The following is a 16,709-nucleotide window of genomic DNA, read 5'->3' as shown; positions in this document are numbered from 1 at the left end:
AGAGACAGACAGACACACACATACACACACAAACACACACACACACACACACACACACAGAGAGAGAGAAATAATAATACAGGAGGTGGTGAACATAAATTGAATAGAGATGGGACAGCAGAAGTCTCCTATCCAAACCAGTTGCAGAAAGCCTTAGGTTTCCATCCTGTACAGATTTACCTGGGAGTAAGTCCCATTAAGCTAAATGAGTCATACTTCTGAATAGACATGAATAGGCTTGCTAGACCCAACCAGTTCCATGCATTCTGAAACTTCTCTATTACCATGCAGTAAGATGCCTCTGGAAGCATTAGGGCACGGGATGGTGATCCCCTGTTCTTTGTCCTCAGCATCTGATTGTGGCACCTCCAGACTCAGAGGCAGTATACCTCTGAATATCAGAGGCTCAGGGGATTGTGGTTTAACTGGGAAAGTTAGTAACCATAAATCATTCAATCTGCTATAAGGATTATCTGCCTTCATTAAGAATAAGGTACAAACTTTTGCCCAACTTCAGTTGCTAAAAAGGGACATTGGATGACAGATCAGATGAAGCAAGGCTAACTGTGCCGTGTTCCTTACACAATTGTCGGTAAGAGTTATCTAAAAATAGGCTCTATTCTCAAAGAAATAGGTGGGTTTTTTTAAACGAGCAAGGAATTCAGATCATTATCTGGCTACTTCTCCTGTTCACTTTTCAAATGTGAATCTCTTGAGAGTCGTGGTTTGGATTAAATGAAAGCCTTTACAGTGTCATTTTGGTTAGCTATACTTCAAAATAAGTTGTCTCTTTAAAAAAAGAGTTGGTGTCTTCTTTTTACTCCTAACCTCCTATCATTCTTCTTAATTTCAAAGCAGGCCAGTGTTTCTTTGATGTATAGCAGTGCCAACTTTCCAGCACGGTTGGCGATGATGTGGGCTTTTCAGCAGCACTTCAGAATTCTAATGTGCAGATGTGACTCCGCTGTATACACTGGGCCTTTGAATGTAATAAATATCCCAGGGGAAAGAGCTATGAACTACACATCCGATGAGGCCAATTGGCTTTGTTTGTAGGTTTACATACATTACGGCTGAGCTGAAACTGCGCACACACACAATTTCATCTTGACTTCCAACAGGGGGAAATACCGTATTTTTCGCCCGATAGGGCGCACCGCCCCATAGGACGCACCTAGTTTTTTTTTGGGGGGGGGAATAAAGAAAAAAAATTATTTCCCCCCCAGGCGCGGGGCTGGCATGGGGGAAGCCCGAGCTTCCCCCAATCCCAGCCCCGAGAACAGCCTGCTATCTGCAAGCCTAGGGATGCCAGTGGTAAGTCGCGCCGGTCTCCCCAGGCTTCGGAATGCAGGCAGCTCTGCGCAGCCATCGGGAGGCAGGCGCGACTTCGCGCCCCGCTCCCGATGGCTGCGCAGAGCTGTGCTCGCCCCGGGACAGCAGGCAGCTCTGCGCAGCCATTGGGAAGCGGGCGCGACTTCGCGCCCCGCTCCCGATGGCTGCGCAGAGCGGCGCTCGCCCCGGGACTGCAGGCAGCTCTGTGCAACCCTCGGGAGGCGAGCGTGAAGTGGCGCCGGTCTCCCGAGGGTTGCGCAGAGCTTCCTGAAGCCTGGAGAGCGAGAGGGGTCGGTGCGCACCGACCCCTCTCGCTCTCCAGGCTTCAGCGAAAGCCTGCATTCGCCCCATAGGACGCACACACATTTCCCCTTCATTTTTGGAGGGGAAAAAGTGCGTCCTATAGGGTGAAAAATACGGTACCTTCACTAGGGATGGGCAACATCTGGCCCAGGGCCTGAATCTGGCCCAACAGGCTCTGGGCCTCTGGACTTGGGCCCCTATCCCCTGGCTGAGGCCCTCATTGGCCCTACTCTGCACCCTCCTCAGGTGCCTTTTCCTGGCTGGAATGTGTTTTGGATCTGTGGTCATGTCTCTTGTTTGTTAGGATGGGCAGATGCAGTTAGAACCCCCTGACTCCTGTAGTTCTGTGAGGAAAGCTACAGTGGCAGCTGGTTACTGTCAGGGCAGAGGACAGGAAGCGAATGGATGAGAGTCAGCTTTCTCTGCTCTTCTTTCCATCCTCCTTCTGAAAACTCATTGGACACTGCAGCTATTATCAAGAGGAGAAAAATGGGACATCATATTATTATTATTATTATTATTATTATTATTATTATTTATTACCCTTCCTCTGGTTAACAAGAAAAAATTGCAAAATGAGAACCCAAAATACATAATAAAAACAAGAACGAAAACACATTTAAAAGACCATCAAATGTTAATCAGCCAAAGGCCTGGTTACAGAGAACTGTTTTTGCCTGGTGCCTAAAGTTATATAATGAAGATAATATAGTGAAGGCACCAGAGTAGCCTATCTGGGGACAACATTCCACAAACGAGGAGTCACTGCAGAAAAGGCCCATTCTTGTGTTGCCACCCTCTGGACCTCTTGTGGGGGAGGCACACACATATCTAGGAGTCATCATGAAATATCTAACACATAGCTATAATTTTTCAGTTCTGCTTATATCTAGATAGATAGACAGACTGATTTAGCACATGATTCCATTATGAGGACTGAAATGCAGAGGTGTGCTTCTGTTTGTACAAGACAATTCGTAATCCCTTGCATAAGGTCCCAAGACAAGTGCTAGCCCAGGGTGTCGTACAAACCCTTCTGCAGGGCCTTGTTCAGTGCCACACAATTTCCTCGAGTAGCTCGTGTACAACACAGAAGAGCGCCATTGGCAGAATTACTCCTATCTGTAGCTCTAACCCACTGTTTTGTATTGCCTTCTGCTGCAAATATTTTGATCGCTAGTTTGATTATTGCAATTATTTTCTCTCTGTTTTGCCTTATTTTTGAGTAGCATGTGTGAGTTTGCACTGTTGATCAATAGAAATGTTTGTTTGTGTAGCCATACTGCCTTTCTACAAAACGTATGTATGTATTTATTTTTAAATATTTTACTTAGGCTGCTTTTCTGTGCAAATGCCCACCCAAAGCAATTAAAAACAATAGAAGAACAATTATACTGTATCGAACTGTATCAAAGCTACAGTTCAGCAGCAGCCCCCATGAAAATAAATATAAATGATATATAAATAAGTGATGCTCACTCTAGAATCCCTCTGGCTATTCAATTGTAGATAGCGCTCTTCAAATGAAGGCTATGACATTCTGGATGGGAATCAGCATATTGGTGCATAACTAGTTTGTTAAGGGCTACGGGTAGCATATTTCTGTGTTTGATGGTGTGACCCTTTCCCCTCTTAAGTTGGGCACAAACAGAAACAGATGCACACGTGTGTCCCACCCACCCACCCGGCATTTTACATTGTATGCATGTCTGTTCTCTCACCGTGCAGAGAAGATGCCTGGCTTAATGAATGTGAGAAACCATCGCAATTAATTGCTATGCTAAGTCACACCAGTGGCCCATTCTATGCAGTGCTCTGTCTCGGGCGAATATCCAGTGAAAGGAAAGTGCTTAAAGGGAACTGCAAGGGAAATCTTCCTTGTAAAGTATGAATTAGTTCCCATGGCTACCTTTGCTTCATTAGTTACTTGCAGAATTATTGTGGCTATAGTGCACATAATTGTCTCCCTAAAAGGCTTTTCTGCATACATTTTGCAGGCTTATTCTACCAGTGTAAGCATAAGGCACTTTTGTGCCAATTTAATTCTTTGTTGCCAGTTCTTAAGTGCCAATTTCTAGTCTGCAGAAATTCAACATTAACATTTTTTTATTTACTTTTGATAGTATGTGAGAAATAATAAAGTTGCGTGGTCACAGGAAAGTAAAATGGATGATGCAAATTAATGCTAATAGCCAAGGAGGGAATTAGGCAATGTTTGCCCAGTTCTGATTTGCTCCCCCCCCCCCACATTCCCATTTGTGATCATCTTTGCAAGAGACATTATTAAAATATTGACATTTTGAAATAGTAGTGAATTCTGCCTAGTGCTCTGCAGTTTCTGTCTCCGGCAGTTAATTTTGAACCGCACAGAACAGGAAGCATGTAAACCATTATGCAAAGAAATTGAAATATTACAGCTTATATCAGTTCAAAAATGATTTTTATAGGGCGGACAAATAAGTAAACACAAGCACAACATTTTGTACATGCAAGCATAAAATCAGAAGCTGAAATGCACATAATTCTATTTTGTTTTGATTTTCTGTCACTATAGCAAGCTTTTTTCTCAAAGGGAGTACTGTTACCTTTACATTTCAGTTCTGAGTTTGGTTTGGAAGATTGTCGGAACGCATCCAATCCTTGTTTCATGTCATTCCATATTGTGGTCATTTAAGCAGCTATGTGGGTGGGGCTAGCCTTCCATATCCAGTGGCTGTGCAGGCAAGTGACGCACTCAATCCATTCCTCCCCAGCCTACAGCCAAAGCAGCTTCTGTCTTTGCCTGCCATGAACCTGGAAGCTCCAAATGTCAGGCAGGAAGCAGTGGTAATTCCACATGCCTCTTCCTCATGCCAAGAAAAAAAAAACAAACCATGGGGAGCCATTTCCTACCACTGCCTGCCTCTTATCCAGGGTCTCCTGCAGCCCACGCAGGATGTGACCAATCTCTATTGGTTACAATGGTAGTTTTAGGCCACTTGAGGTGCCATTCTAAAGGCAAGTGCTCTGTGAAAGGACTTCCTATAACATTGCTCTTTCAGTACTCTTCTAAATAACAGTTTTCATGCTAACTGATCTAGAGCCAGACCCCTGGAAGCAACAGGAAGCAAGCACTCTTTTGTATGAAAACTACGTTTCTTATTTAAATATACCTAAAGATGGCTGCCAGGTTTGACTTCTTAGGTATGCCGTGGTCAAAGGTTGAAAAACACATATTGTTTCTGGATAGTGACACTGTTGTTTGACTTTTTCTGCTTGATAGGAATTGATGGTCCGGCCGCTTTTCAAGATGATGTACAGGAAGTAGGGAGCCAAGTTCAAATACTTACTGTTGGAGAGGCTTGCCAAGATGAGGATGATGGTGAGACAATAGCTACCAGTCAACAACAAGGGACACAGGACCTTAGACTGACAATGCAGAAGAAAGGTAAGGAACCACGAAACTTGCTGCTGATGCTGCTGGCTGTTGGTTCTACTCGGTTTGATTACAGGTCACCTAATCCAATGGATTCAGGTTACAATAAAAGAGATTTCAAATAAACATCAGGAGGTACTTTTTGATGGCAAGAGCTGTTTGACAATGGAATGGACGCCTTTGGAAGGTGGTGGTGTCTCCATCATTCAAGATTGGATGGCCATCTGTCGTGGATGCTTTAGTTGAGATTCCTGCATTATACGGGGTTGGACTAAATGACCCTCAGGCTCCTTTCCAACTCCAGAAAACTGTGATTTTATTTTTTTTTAATTTTTTTTACTAAAAACCAATTCATAATATGCTCCCCCAAATAGATGCCAGAGTATGGCTAGTTAATACTACTGAGATAAGGACTAGCTTGGTTCTCATTGAGTCAAGGTTCCAAGATAACCCATTCCAGCGCGAAACAGCTTTTACTGTCAAATCCTCCCCCCCCCAATAATTAGTTGGAATCTCTTTTTTTGAAATTTGAATCCAATGGCTTACATTCAGCAGAAAACAAACTTGCCCTACCTTCCATTTGACAGCCCTTTGGATGCTTGAAGATCATATCACATCTCAATCTTTCACCTCATAGTCAAGTAAATGGGCTCCAATCTGGGACTCAGCCAAGAGGGGCCAAAACTTCAGACATCAAAATGACTTCATCAGGAGACAGATTAAGCCCTTGTCCCCATGACATCCTTGACCACATCCCTGTAGTTTGCACTTGGAAACATTGCAGTGGGAGAATATCCTTCCCATTCATGTCTGATACTGTTTGGTGTAGTTACCTCAAACAGGGATCCATTCAGGGTCGGGATCAAAAAACTTCATTGCTTTAGAAATGGGTATTACATTTCCAGTGTTTTGACCCACTTTCAGACAACAGGTTTAGGAAGGAGAGAAGATTTCCTTACTGTTTTAGAGGACCTTGCAGCTAAGGTTTGAGGAAGAAGAATTCAAGGCCAGGGTTGGAAAAGAAGCCTAGGCTCTGCCCTTCCTCTTTCTGAGGCCAAGGCCTAAATGATAGGAGTGTGGGGTACAGAGTACTGAAAAAAATGAGGTTGGTTGTGGGAAGGTGAGGGTTTACCTACTTTTCGAATACAGTGGTGCCTCGCATGACGAAATTAATCCGTTCCGCGAGTCTCTTCGTCTTGCGGTTTTTTCGTCTTGCGAAGCACGGCTATTAGCGGCTTAGCGGCTATTAACGGCTTAGCGGCTTTAAGAAAAAGGAAACAAACTCGCAAGAACTCTCAAGACGTTTCGTCTTGCGAAGCAAGCCCATAGGGAAATTCGTCTTGCGGAACGACTCAAAAAATGGAAAACTCTTTCGTCTTGCGCGTTTTTCGTCTTGCGAGGCATTCGTCTTGCGAGGTACCACTGTATGTTGGGTCTTCAGCTTGTTTTTCAATAAAATAGCATCCTATTTCCCACCCTATTTTCACAGTGTATCATAATTTGCTTTCCCCCCTAAAGTCAAATCTGGGTTTATTGTAACTCAGATGTGCTGTATTTTTTATTTTACTTTTTAATGAGCTGATGTTTTCACTTATTCCTTCTTGCTATGTGTTTTCTTGGAGCAAGCCAGTAATCCTGTTAAAATTGACACACTTAGGACCTGTGACAAGTTTGTAGGAAAGTGTTACATGAAAACACGAGAGCTTAGCTGCCTCACTTCTCAACATCAGTGGATAGCGCCGTTTCGTACATAGGACTGAGGCTTAGCTGTGTGACTGTCTCCCCTGTCCCGTGGTGGTGGATTATATTATGTCCTAGAAGGATCAAGCAGCGAGTTTTAATGACTAGGGGACTTGGGATATTTCTATTAAGGAGCATGGCTTGCCAGTCTGATATCCAAGTAAGGCCTTTGAAAGCCAACTAGACTCCCTTGTGGATACTGAGAACATGTGCAACTCTTTCACTGTATTCCTCCACACCCCCATCAATTTAATATTATTGAAAAGCTATAAACAACAGAAGGGGATTACTAAAATACTGTGCAGAAAGCTTGCAACTATTTCTTCCAGTTGCTTTGCTCTGGTTTGAACTTACTCTGTTCAAATTCTTTGGTGGCAGCATCAGCTAATATTTAGCTCACATAACAAATGCTTGTTTGTTCCCTGTGTGGCATCCACAAAATGCCCCCCCCCCCCAAACTTGCACTTCCTGAAAATATAAAAATGTACAGGAAATACAAGGCCTGCAAAGAATGTCAACTGTTTTGTTTGATACTCTAATCTGAATATGCCACCAGCAGCTTTAGTTACTGGGAAATATTCTGCCATTTAGATTTCAATTTTCCTTGTCGGTGAACAGAGTCAAAAGGACAGTACAACTGTTTCTTACATTATAGCAAGCATTCTGTTTCTGGGATGCTGTCAGTACCAGTTATGTCACTGTAACAATATGAAAATTAGCAGCCTTCGGTAGTCCTTAAGCAGCATTAACAGCAATGAATTGATAGACAGAAGCCACACTGCAACCATTCTGCAGTGTAAAGACCTTGTATACTTGGCACATCTTCTGTTCTGAGATGGTAAAACACAAGTCTTTAAGATAATTTTCCCCAACCTGGTGCCCCCCTGCCGGTGTTTTGGACTACATATTTCCTCATATCTGCCTTCTTGACCACTTTGACCTGCCGAACTGGCATTGGTGGTGCTACTTTGAGGTTTTCTACAATCAAGCAGTAAAGAAATGTTAATAAATAAGGTGCCCATCAGCTCCACCCAACACAGCCGTGCTGGGAGATGTATTCCAAAACATCTGGAGGGCACCAGGTTGGGGAAGAATGCTCTAACATCTTCCATGGGTGTGACCCTTATCATTTTTTTGTCACGTACTTGCATCTCCATTTAGATATGAAATATAGAATGGTGATGCTATGGAGTATGGGCATAAGAATTGTCCTGCCCTGATCCATGGTTTGGATAAATATTCTGCTTAAATCAGCCTTCTGTCTATTTGTTAATGTGCAGAAAGATGCTGTAAAAGGGAAAGAAGATAGTTTCCTGCCGCAAAAGACTTTAATGGAAAACAAATGAACAGCTTCTCTTGTTATTCTGTATTAATGTTTATTTGTTGTATTACACGTGTTTCAGACCGCCATACAACAAATAAAAATGATAAATAACAATAAAAAGAAAGTTTCCATCTTCTGTTGTAAATACCCAGAATCCAGTCACCAGAGGTATTCCGTCTCTGAAAATCATAGAATTATCATAGCAATTGAGATGTATATTCAAACTGAATATTATAAATGCCTTTTTTAAATCTGTAAATGTGATGGATGTCCCTTAGGCATTTCAAGTAGCATGAATTTTGATGAAGAGGAGGACGAGGAGGATGAAGACAGCTCAAGTTCATCACAGTTGAATAGTAATACGCGACCAGGTTCTGCAACAAGCAAGAAATCAAATAAGGTGAGAACTCTGGTGTGATGAGGCCAGGTCATGGTTCAAACATTTGTCAAGAGTCATCTAGTGCAATTGCTAGAAACGTTAGTATTCTTCAGACTATAGTGAAAAGATCCCATACTTCCACTGGGCTGTTGGCTCTATTGCCCAGCCCGTTTATGGAATCAGATTTAGCGTTGTATGACAAGTGTGATGAGCGCAAACAACATAACAAATATTATTATGCAACATTGTGGTGAATAAACATTACTTGTGAGACTTGGAGGATATGCTGTAAAGTCACCTGTCCCATATAGACTGCTCCTGATCATAAGCTGTTGTGTGGCAAACAGATCCTGTCCGATGCCTGTGTGGCGGGGGGGGGGGGCATGGCACGACCCTCGGTGACATCAGGGGAGCGCTTATAGTTGTATTACCATCAACAGGCTCCACCTTCTGGTTGGCTATTGCTGACTAATGTCACACGTTTCCCACTTTCTCCCTTCCCTTAGTAGCAGTGTAGAGTGACTTTCCTAATTATGGCTGAAGGCACAGGGCCAATGAGAAACTGCGTCAGAGCTATTCTGCCTGGCTGGCTGCCCTCATCAAACTTCTGAGTGGCAGTGCAATCCTAACTACACATAGTCAGGAAGAAGTCCTCCTGAGTACATTGAATATTAACATTTCATCAGAGCTTGCTCACAGGTTGATAGGGTCAGGATTGCAGTGTACACTGGCGCCTGGCTTTCATCGACCATTTGGAAACCCCAGTTTTCCCAGTGTTGTCAGTTCAGCACATGGTCTTTGATACATGTGATCTTTGTGGTCCCTTCCAACTCTACAATTCTATGGTTCTGTGGTTCAGTGAGGACATATTGCCCCGCATTCTGGCTTTTGCCCAGTTTAGGCACATCCCCTTTTCCAATGCAGACCCTGCAGGGCCACACTTCTGTAATAATCATAAATAAAAAATAAAATAAAATAAATTATTATTAAAATTTATTAAATTTATTAAATTTATTAAATTTATTAAATTTATTAAATTTAAATTTAAATAAAATAAACTAAAATTTATTATTAAAATAAAAATGTGCTCCCCACCACTGAGACCATTCCATTGTAACTATCCAACCTCCCAAAATTTCAACACCTCTTGCGATAGTTTGACCCCTTTCCATTTTAACAGTACAAATTCTACAAACACCTTCCATATCTCCTCAAAATCATTTCTCCTGTATATTCCCCATCTTACCTTAATGGCACATGTTAATTTATCATTAATAGCTATAGCCCATACCTCTTTATACCATTCTTCCATTTTACATTCTGCTTGGCCCTTCCATTTCCTAGCTATAATAATTCGTGCAGCTGTCAATAAATTTGTGAGCAAATTTGTGTCTGTCTTTTAAGCACATGGTCACTTTTCTTCCTCTCCTAGGAGTCGGCCTCCGGGCCTAGCCCTTCAACAAACAACCCCGTCATAGACGTAGACGACCTGGAGGTGTTTGCTGTGAGACCTGCTCCTCAGGGGGTTACTGTCAAATGCCGAATCACAAGGGACAAGAAGGGAATGGACCGTGGAATGTACCCTACTTACTACCTCCACCTGGAAAGGGAAGATGGGAAAAAGGTCATAAAGCAGATCTTGCTGGTTGCATATAAAACAGCAAAAGAAAACATGCAGAAACAAGCTTGTACAAGTGGGAAAATCCCTATACCCAGAGTTTGGACCATCCACCCCCAACATATGAATGCGTAAAGTTGAGAGTACATTATAACCTGCAAGCAGAGAGAAAAAATAACATAACAATATGCTTTAATCTTTCCTGGGAGTAAGTCCTATTTAACTCAGTGGAGTTTACTTCTGAGTAGACCTGTACAGGATTGCCCTGTTAAGAGACCAAACTCCTCAATGTTCTCTGCATTATTTATAATGAGGAATACTATGCATGATTATTGAATAACCACTTGAATGTTAACATTTAATTTCTGAGCTTATACAGGTTTTGTTCATCCCGTTAAAATGTTTCATTCAAGTATTTCCCCAGTGCTAAGTGTCATAAGGCACACTCTTAAACATGGAAATTTATTGCTTTATTAACTGTATACAAACAGAGACGTTTAGATGCTGTGTCTCATTAGGACAGTCCTGGTGAGGCAACCCAATCCTGAGCCATATGCAAATAATCAAAAGTAATCAAGGAGTGGAATGGGGAGCGGCCTCTTAAAACGTGCTCTTCTTGCATCAGATATGGATGGTAAACATTTTAGGGCAGCTTTACACATTTCTAATTGCCATGTGGTGGCCATTGAATATCAGTTCCAAGAGTCCATGCAGCTGACTTGACATCTGGAATCAGCTTCCTATTGTAGATGGTCAAATTGTACAGAAGTACATGAAGTGTAGGGACACGGGTGGCGCTGTGGGTTAAACCACAGAGCCTAGGGCTTGCCGATCAGAAGATCGGCGGTTCGAATCCCCGCGACGGGGTGAGCTCCCGTTGCTCAGTCCCTGCTCCTGCCAACCTAGCAGTTCGAAAGCACCTCAAAGTGCAAGTAGATAAATACTCCGGCAGGAAGGTAAATGGCATTTCCGTGCGCTGCTCTGGTTCGCCAGAAGCGGCTTAGTCATGCTGGCCACATGACACGGAAGCTGTACGCCGGCTCCCTTGGCCAGTAAAGCGAGATGAGCGCCGCAACCCCAGAGTCGGTCACAACTGGACCTAATGGTCAAGGGATCCCTTTACCTTTACCTTATATGAAGTGTAATCCTATACATATTTATTCAGAAGTAAATCACACTGAAATCAATAGGACTTGGTCCCAGAGAAGGGTCCATAAGATGCAGCCGTAGGTCAGCTCATTAGACCTCAGGGAAGTGCAACCCTGGTTTGGGATATTTAACATGCCATCCTTCCAGTCCATGTGGAAAGCCAATGCCACATGCTACAATAGCTCTATGGAGCTGGGAGTATGCTGAAATGATTTTCAGAAACATGTCAGAGTAGCTTGCATTCTCTTTTCTTTCTGAATGTGTTAGCAACACATGGTACCTCGGGTTACAAACGCTTCGGGTTACAATCGCTTTGGGTTACAAACTCTGCTAACCCAGAAGTAGTTACCTCAGGTTGCAAACTTTGCCCCAGGATGAGAATGGAAATTGTGTGGCGCCGGCAGCAGGAGGCCCTATTAGCAGAAGCGCGACTCGGGTTAAGAATAGACCTCCGAAATTAATTAAGTCCGTAACCCGAGGTACCACTGTACTGGGAAACTTGGGAAAAGGGTAATGTAATATTTACTCCCACATGGCTTCAGGTAGTTGTCTTTTACTTTATACTTTGTCCTTAGAAGTCATTATGCTTGGAGTCTTCAAGTGATTAGTAGTTGGACTCTCTACCCTTTTGACCTGAACTGGCATCTGTTTTCCTTTTACTTGAAGGAAACTGTTCAAGCTCAAATTAAACATTTAACAAAGTGTACTAGGTTGAATTATTTAAACCATAAATAATGGATCGAAGGAAGTAGTTTCATCTGCTGATTTCCCCCCCCCCTTTTTTTTGCTAACTTTCCCTTTGGCCTTCTACATTTTTGCTGATGATACTAAACCCCAAGAAAATTAGAGTCCGTTTTCGTTTTCTGGTGGTTCTATCAGATTCTGCCTGGAGTGTGACGTTTTGTTCCACTTTCAAATTCCTCAGGTATTTTTGTTAGCTGGAAGAAAGCGAAAGAAGAGCAAAACCTCAAATTACCTCATCTCCATTGACCCTACAGACCTGTCACGAGGAGGAGAGAGTTTCATTGGAAAGCTAAGGTAAAGGTTTAGATTTTTGAGGCAGGGACAGGGAACCTCTGGTCTTCCAGATGTTCTTAGACTCCAACTCCATCAGCTCCAGCCAGCATAGCCAGTGATAAAAGATGACAGGAGTTGGAGTGCAGTCACATCTGAAGGGCCACAGGCTCACCATCATTGATTTAGGGTATACAGTGGTGCCTCGCAAGACGAAAAGAATCCGTTCCGCGAGTCTCTTCGTCTTGCGGGTTTTTTCGTCTTGCGCAGCAAGCCATTAGCGGTTTAGCGGATTAGCGCTACAGTATTAGCGGATTAGCGGGCTTAGCGGATCAGCTGTTAAGCGGCTTAGCGATCAGCTGATAAGCGGCTTAACGATCAGCTGATAAGCGGCTTAGCGATCAGCTGTTAAGCGGCTTAGCCGATCAGCTGATAAGCGGTTTAGCGGCTTGGGAGAAAGGGGGGGGAAAGGAAAAAAAACCCGCAGGAACTCGCAAGACATTTTCGTCTTGTGAAGCAAGCACATAGGAAATTCGTTTTGCGAAGCACCTCCAAAACGGAAAACCCTTTCGTCTAGCGGGTTTTCCGTCTTGCGAGGCATTCGTCTTGCGGGGCACCACTGTATTCTAAGAGAATCAGATAAACATTTTGGGATTCAGGATACCAGTGGTAACACTGAAAGCAAACCTTTGATATCAGTCCCTGTTTTCATTCCTACCTACCATGCGTTCTTTAGCTCTTGATGGAAAGTCACAATTGACAGCAATTCACAAGAGAATCAAGCTGTTCCTTATTTTGCATAACGGAGTCAAAAGATTTCCTGTTATTTATTTATTTTTTTTTTTTTTTAAAGCAATTTATTAAATTTTACAATAAAAATAGACATAGTAAACAATGTAACATCGATCTTAACATATTTTCACATTTTCTTTGGACTTCCTCACACCTCCCGCTCCCATTTTCATCGTTAAAACATTTTGTCAGCAATTTATCATCTTGTTTAAATTCTTATATCCCTTCTATATTTCATAATCATATAATTCTCAAAAGGAGCTAATTTTTCACAGTCTTACTTATTTTCTTAAAAAAGCTTCTAAATTTAGTGGTGCTCAGTTGTTTTAGTCTAGCATCTTATTTAGCATTCACTCAAATTACAATACTTTTGTAAATAGTTCTTAAATTTCTTCCAGTCCTCCTCAATCCTCTCTTCTCCCAGGTCACGGATTCTGCCGGTCATTTCAGCCAGTTCCATGTAGTCTATCAGTTGTATCTGCCATTCTTCCAGTGTGGGTAGATCTTGGGTTTTCCAATGTTTTGCGAGAAGTATCCTTGCTGCTGTTGTTGCATACATAAAGAATGTCTGGTCCTTCTTTGCCACCCCTTGGCCGACAATACCCAAAAGGAAAGCCTCTGGTTTCTTAGTGAAGGTATATTTAAATACCTTTTTCAGTTCATTATAGATCATTTCCCAGAACGCCTTCACTTTAGGGCAAGTCCACCAGAGGTGGAAGAACGTTCCCTCGCACTCTTTGCATTTCCAACACTTATTATCAGACAGGTGGTAAATTTTAGCAAGTTTGACTGGGGTCATGTACCATCTATAAATCATTTTCATTACATTTTCTTTCAGGGCGTTACATGCAGTAAATTTCAGTCCATTATTCCACAACCTCTCCCAGTCCTCAAACATAATATTATGCCCAATGTCCTGTGCCCACCTTATCATAGCCGATTTAACCGTTTCGTCTTGTGTATTCCATTTCAACAGCAAGTTATACATCCTTGAAAGTACCTTAATCTTTGGTTCTAACAATTCTGTTTCTAGTTTCGATTTCTCCACCTGGAACCCTAATTTCTTATCATTTTTAAAAACTTCTTTGATCTGAGCGTAATGTAACCAGTCTCGCACTTTGTCTTTCATTTTCTCTAGACTCTGCAATTTCCATTTGTCTCCATCCTTTTCTAGTATTTCCCAATATTTTGGCCATTTAGCCTCCATATTGGGTCTTTTTCGGGCCTTGGCTTCCAAAGGTGAAAGCCACCTTGGTGTTTTATTTTCCAGCAAGTCTTTATATTTTAACCAGACATTAAACAATGATTTTCTGACAATATGGTTCTTAAAGGCCTTATTTGCTTTAACCTTGTCATACCATAAATATGCATGCCAACCAAAGGTATTGTTAAACCCCTCCAAATCCAGCACATCAGTGTCTTCAAGAAGTAGCCAGTCTTTTAGCCAGCAGAACGCTGCGGCTTCGTAATACAACTTTAAGTCTGGCAGGGCAAAGCCCCCTCTTTGTTTTGCATCGGTTAATATCTTAAACTTAATTCTGGGCTTTTTGCCCTGCCAGACAAACTTGGAAATGTCTCTCTGCCACTTCTGAAAGCACTCCGTTTTGTCCAAAACCTGAAGTGTTTGAAATAAAAACAACATCCTTGGCAATACATTCATCTTAATAGCAGCAATTCGGCCTAACAAAGAAAGTTTCAATTTTGTCCAACTATCTAGGTCTCTCTTAATTTCTGTCCAACATTTTTCATAATTGTCCTTAAATAGACCTAGATTTTTTGCTGTTATGTTTACCCCTAGGTATTTCACTTTTTTCACCACATTAAGTTCCATCTCATTCTGAAACCGTTCTGACTCTGTATTAGTCAAGTTTTTCCCCAAAACCTTAGTTTTCTGTTTATTTAATTTAAATCCAGCCACCCGACCAAAGTCATTAATCAGTTGTAATACTCTTTTCGTACTGGGCTCTGGCTTCTGCAAGATCAAAACCAGGTCATCTGCAAAAGCTTTTAATTTATATTGTTTCTGACCGACCTGAATTCCTTCCACCAACTGATCCCTTCTAATCATGTTCAATAGCACTTCCAGAACCGAAATAAATAACAAAGGGGAAATAGGGCAACCTTGTCGTGTCCCTTTTTCAATTTTAAACTCTTCCGTAACCACATTATTAACTATCAGTTTAGCTTTCTGTTCTGAATATATCGCCTCAATCCCATTTTCAAAACCCCGTCCCACTCCCATCTCTTTTAAATTTCCCATCATAAATTTCCAGGAGATATTGTCAAAGGCCTTCTCCGCATCTATAAAAATTAAAACTGCTTTTGTATTTATATCTGTTTGCAGAAGTTCCAGAATGTCAATAATGTTCCTTGTATTAGCAAACAGATGTCTTCCTGGGAGAAAGCCAGCCTGGTCCTTATGAATTACTTCATTTAAAACTTTTTTAAATCTATTTGCCAAAATGTCTGCAAATATTTTGTAATCCACATTTAAGAGAGAGATGGGACGGTAGTTCTTAAGTTGTGTCTTTTCAGCTTCCGACTTTGGTATTAATGTGATAAATGCTTCCTTCCACGACTCCGGTGCCCTCCTCCCCTCCATAATTTCATTGCTGACCTCCATCAAAGGTTGTATCAAATAGTCTTTCAATGTCTTATAGTACTTGGAGGTCAGCCCATCTGGTCCTGGAGATTTGCCAAGTTGCATGTTCTGGATAGCTTGTTCGATCTCCTGTCGTGTTATTTTAGAATTCAGGATTGTCCTATTTTCTTGTGACAATTTAGATAATCCGTTTTTTGCCAAAAATTGTTTAATCTCAACATCATCTTGCGGCCCTTGGGTATATAATTTTTTGAAGTATCTCTGGAAACACTTTCTAATGTCCACCGGATTCTGGATGTTTTTTCCATCAACCTCTAAGTTTGTAACAGTGTTTAATCTTTGTCTTCTCTTCAACTGCCAAGCTAGCAGTTTTCCACATTTATTCGCCGACTCAAACGTTTTTTGTTTCATTAATTTAACCTTCCATTCAATTTCCTGATTTATCAGCTTAGAATATTGTGTTTGATAAAGTTTAATTTCTCTCAGAGTTGGCTGTGACTTCGGATTCACTCTTAATTTCTTCTCTAATTCTTTTATTTTATCCAAGATCTTATCTTTTTTCTCATTATGTGTTCTTTTCTTCACTGCATTCTGTTGTATCAAGAATCCCCTCATTACAGCTTTGCTTGCGTCCCAGATTATTCTTTTTTCCACCATATTATTCATGTTTATCTCAAAATAGTCCTTCAAAACTTTTTGGGCCTTCTTGGTAATTTCCTGATCTCTAAACAAATTGTCATTCATCTTCCATCTAAAGGATCCAGTTGGTAATAGTGTCATATCCATCTTTACTGCATTGTGGTCAGAGCAGGTCTTTGGGCAGATTTCCACTTTTCTAACCTTAGGTGCCAGGCCTCTAGAAATCCATATTTGGTCGATTCTTGTCCAGGTCAGTTGGGCTTCAGAAAAGAATGTTCCCTCTCTTCCTAGTGGGTTCTTTGTCCTCCAAATGTCAATCAAGTCCATATTGTCAGTCATTTCAAAAAAGGTTTTAGGTAGTCTGCCGTCTTTTGTAACATTTTGACTTTGTGACTTGTCCAT

At 41.7% G+C, this 16,709-nt stretch overlaps 1 protein-coding gene across 6 annotated transcripts in view; it reads left to right on the top strand.

Moving 5' to 3' along the window:
• The window catches only part of TUB (TUB bipartite transcription factor), a 131,071-nt gene that overhangs the window by 103,395 nt on the left and 10,967 nt on the right, over positions 1-16,709 (top strand). For all 6 annotated transcript variants that reach the window (XM_080975238.1, XM_080975235.1, XM_080975239.1 and 3 more), the window contains 4 exons: positions 4,898-5,062; positions 8,393-8,514; positions 9,926-10,117; positions 12,186-12,298. In XM_080975238.1, the coding sequence (XP_080831364.1) occupies positions 4,898-5,062; positions 8,393-8,514; positions 9,926-10,117; positions 12,186-12,298 (592 nt within the window). The remainder of the gene's footprint in view (positions 1-4,897; positions 5,063-8,392; positions 8,515-9,925; positions 10,118-12,185; positions 12,299-16,709) is intronic.

This window comes from Podarcis pityusensis (genome assembly GCF_964106645.2).
Source record: "Podarcis pityusensis genome assembly, chromosome: 1".
NCBI lineage: Eukaryota > Metazoa > Chordata > Lepidosauria > Squamata > Lacertidae > Podarcis > Podarcis pityusensis.
This window is presented reverse-complemented; position numbering and strand designations above follow the sequence as displayed.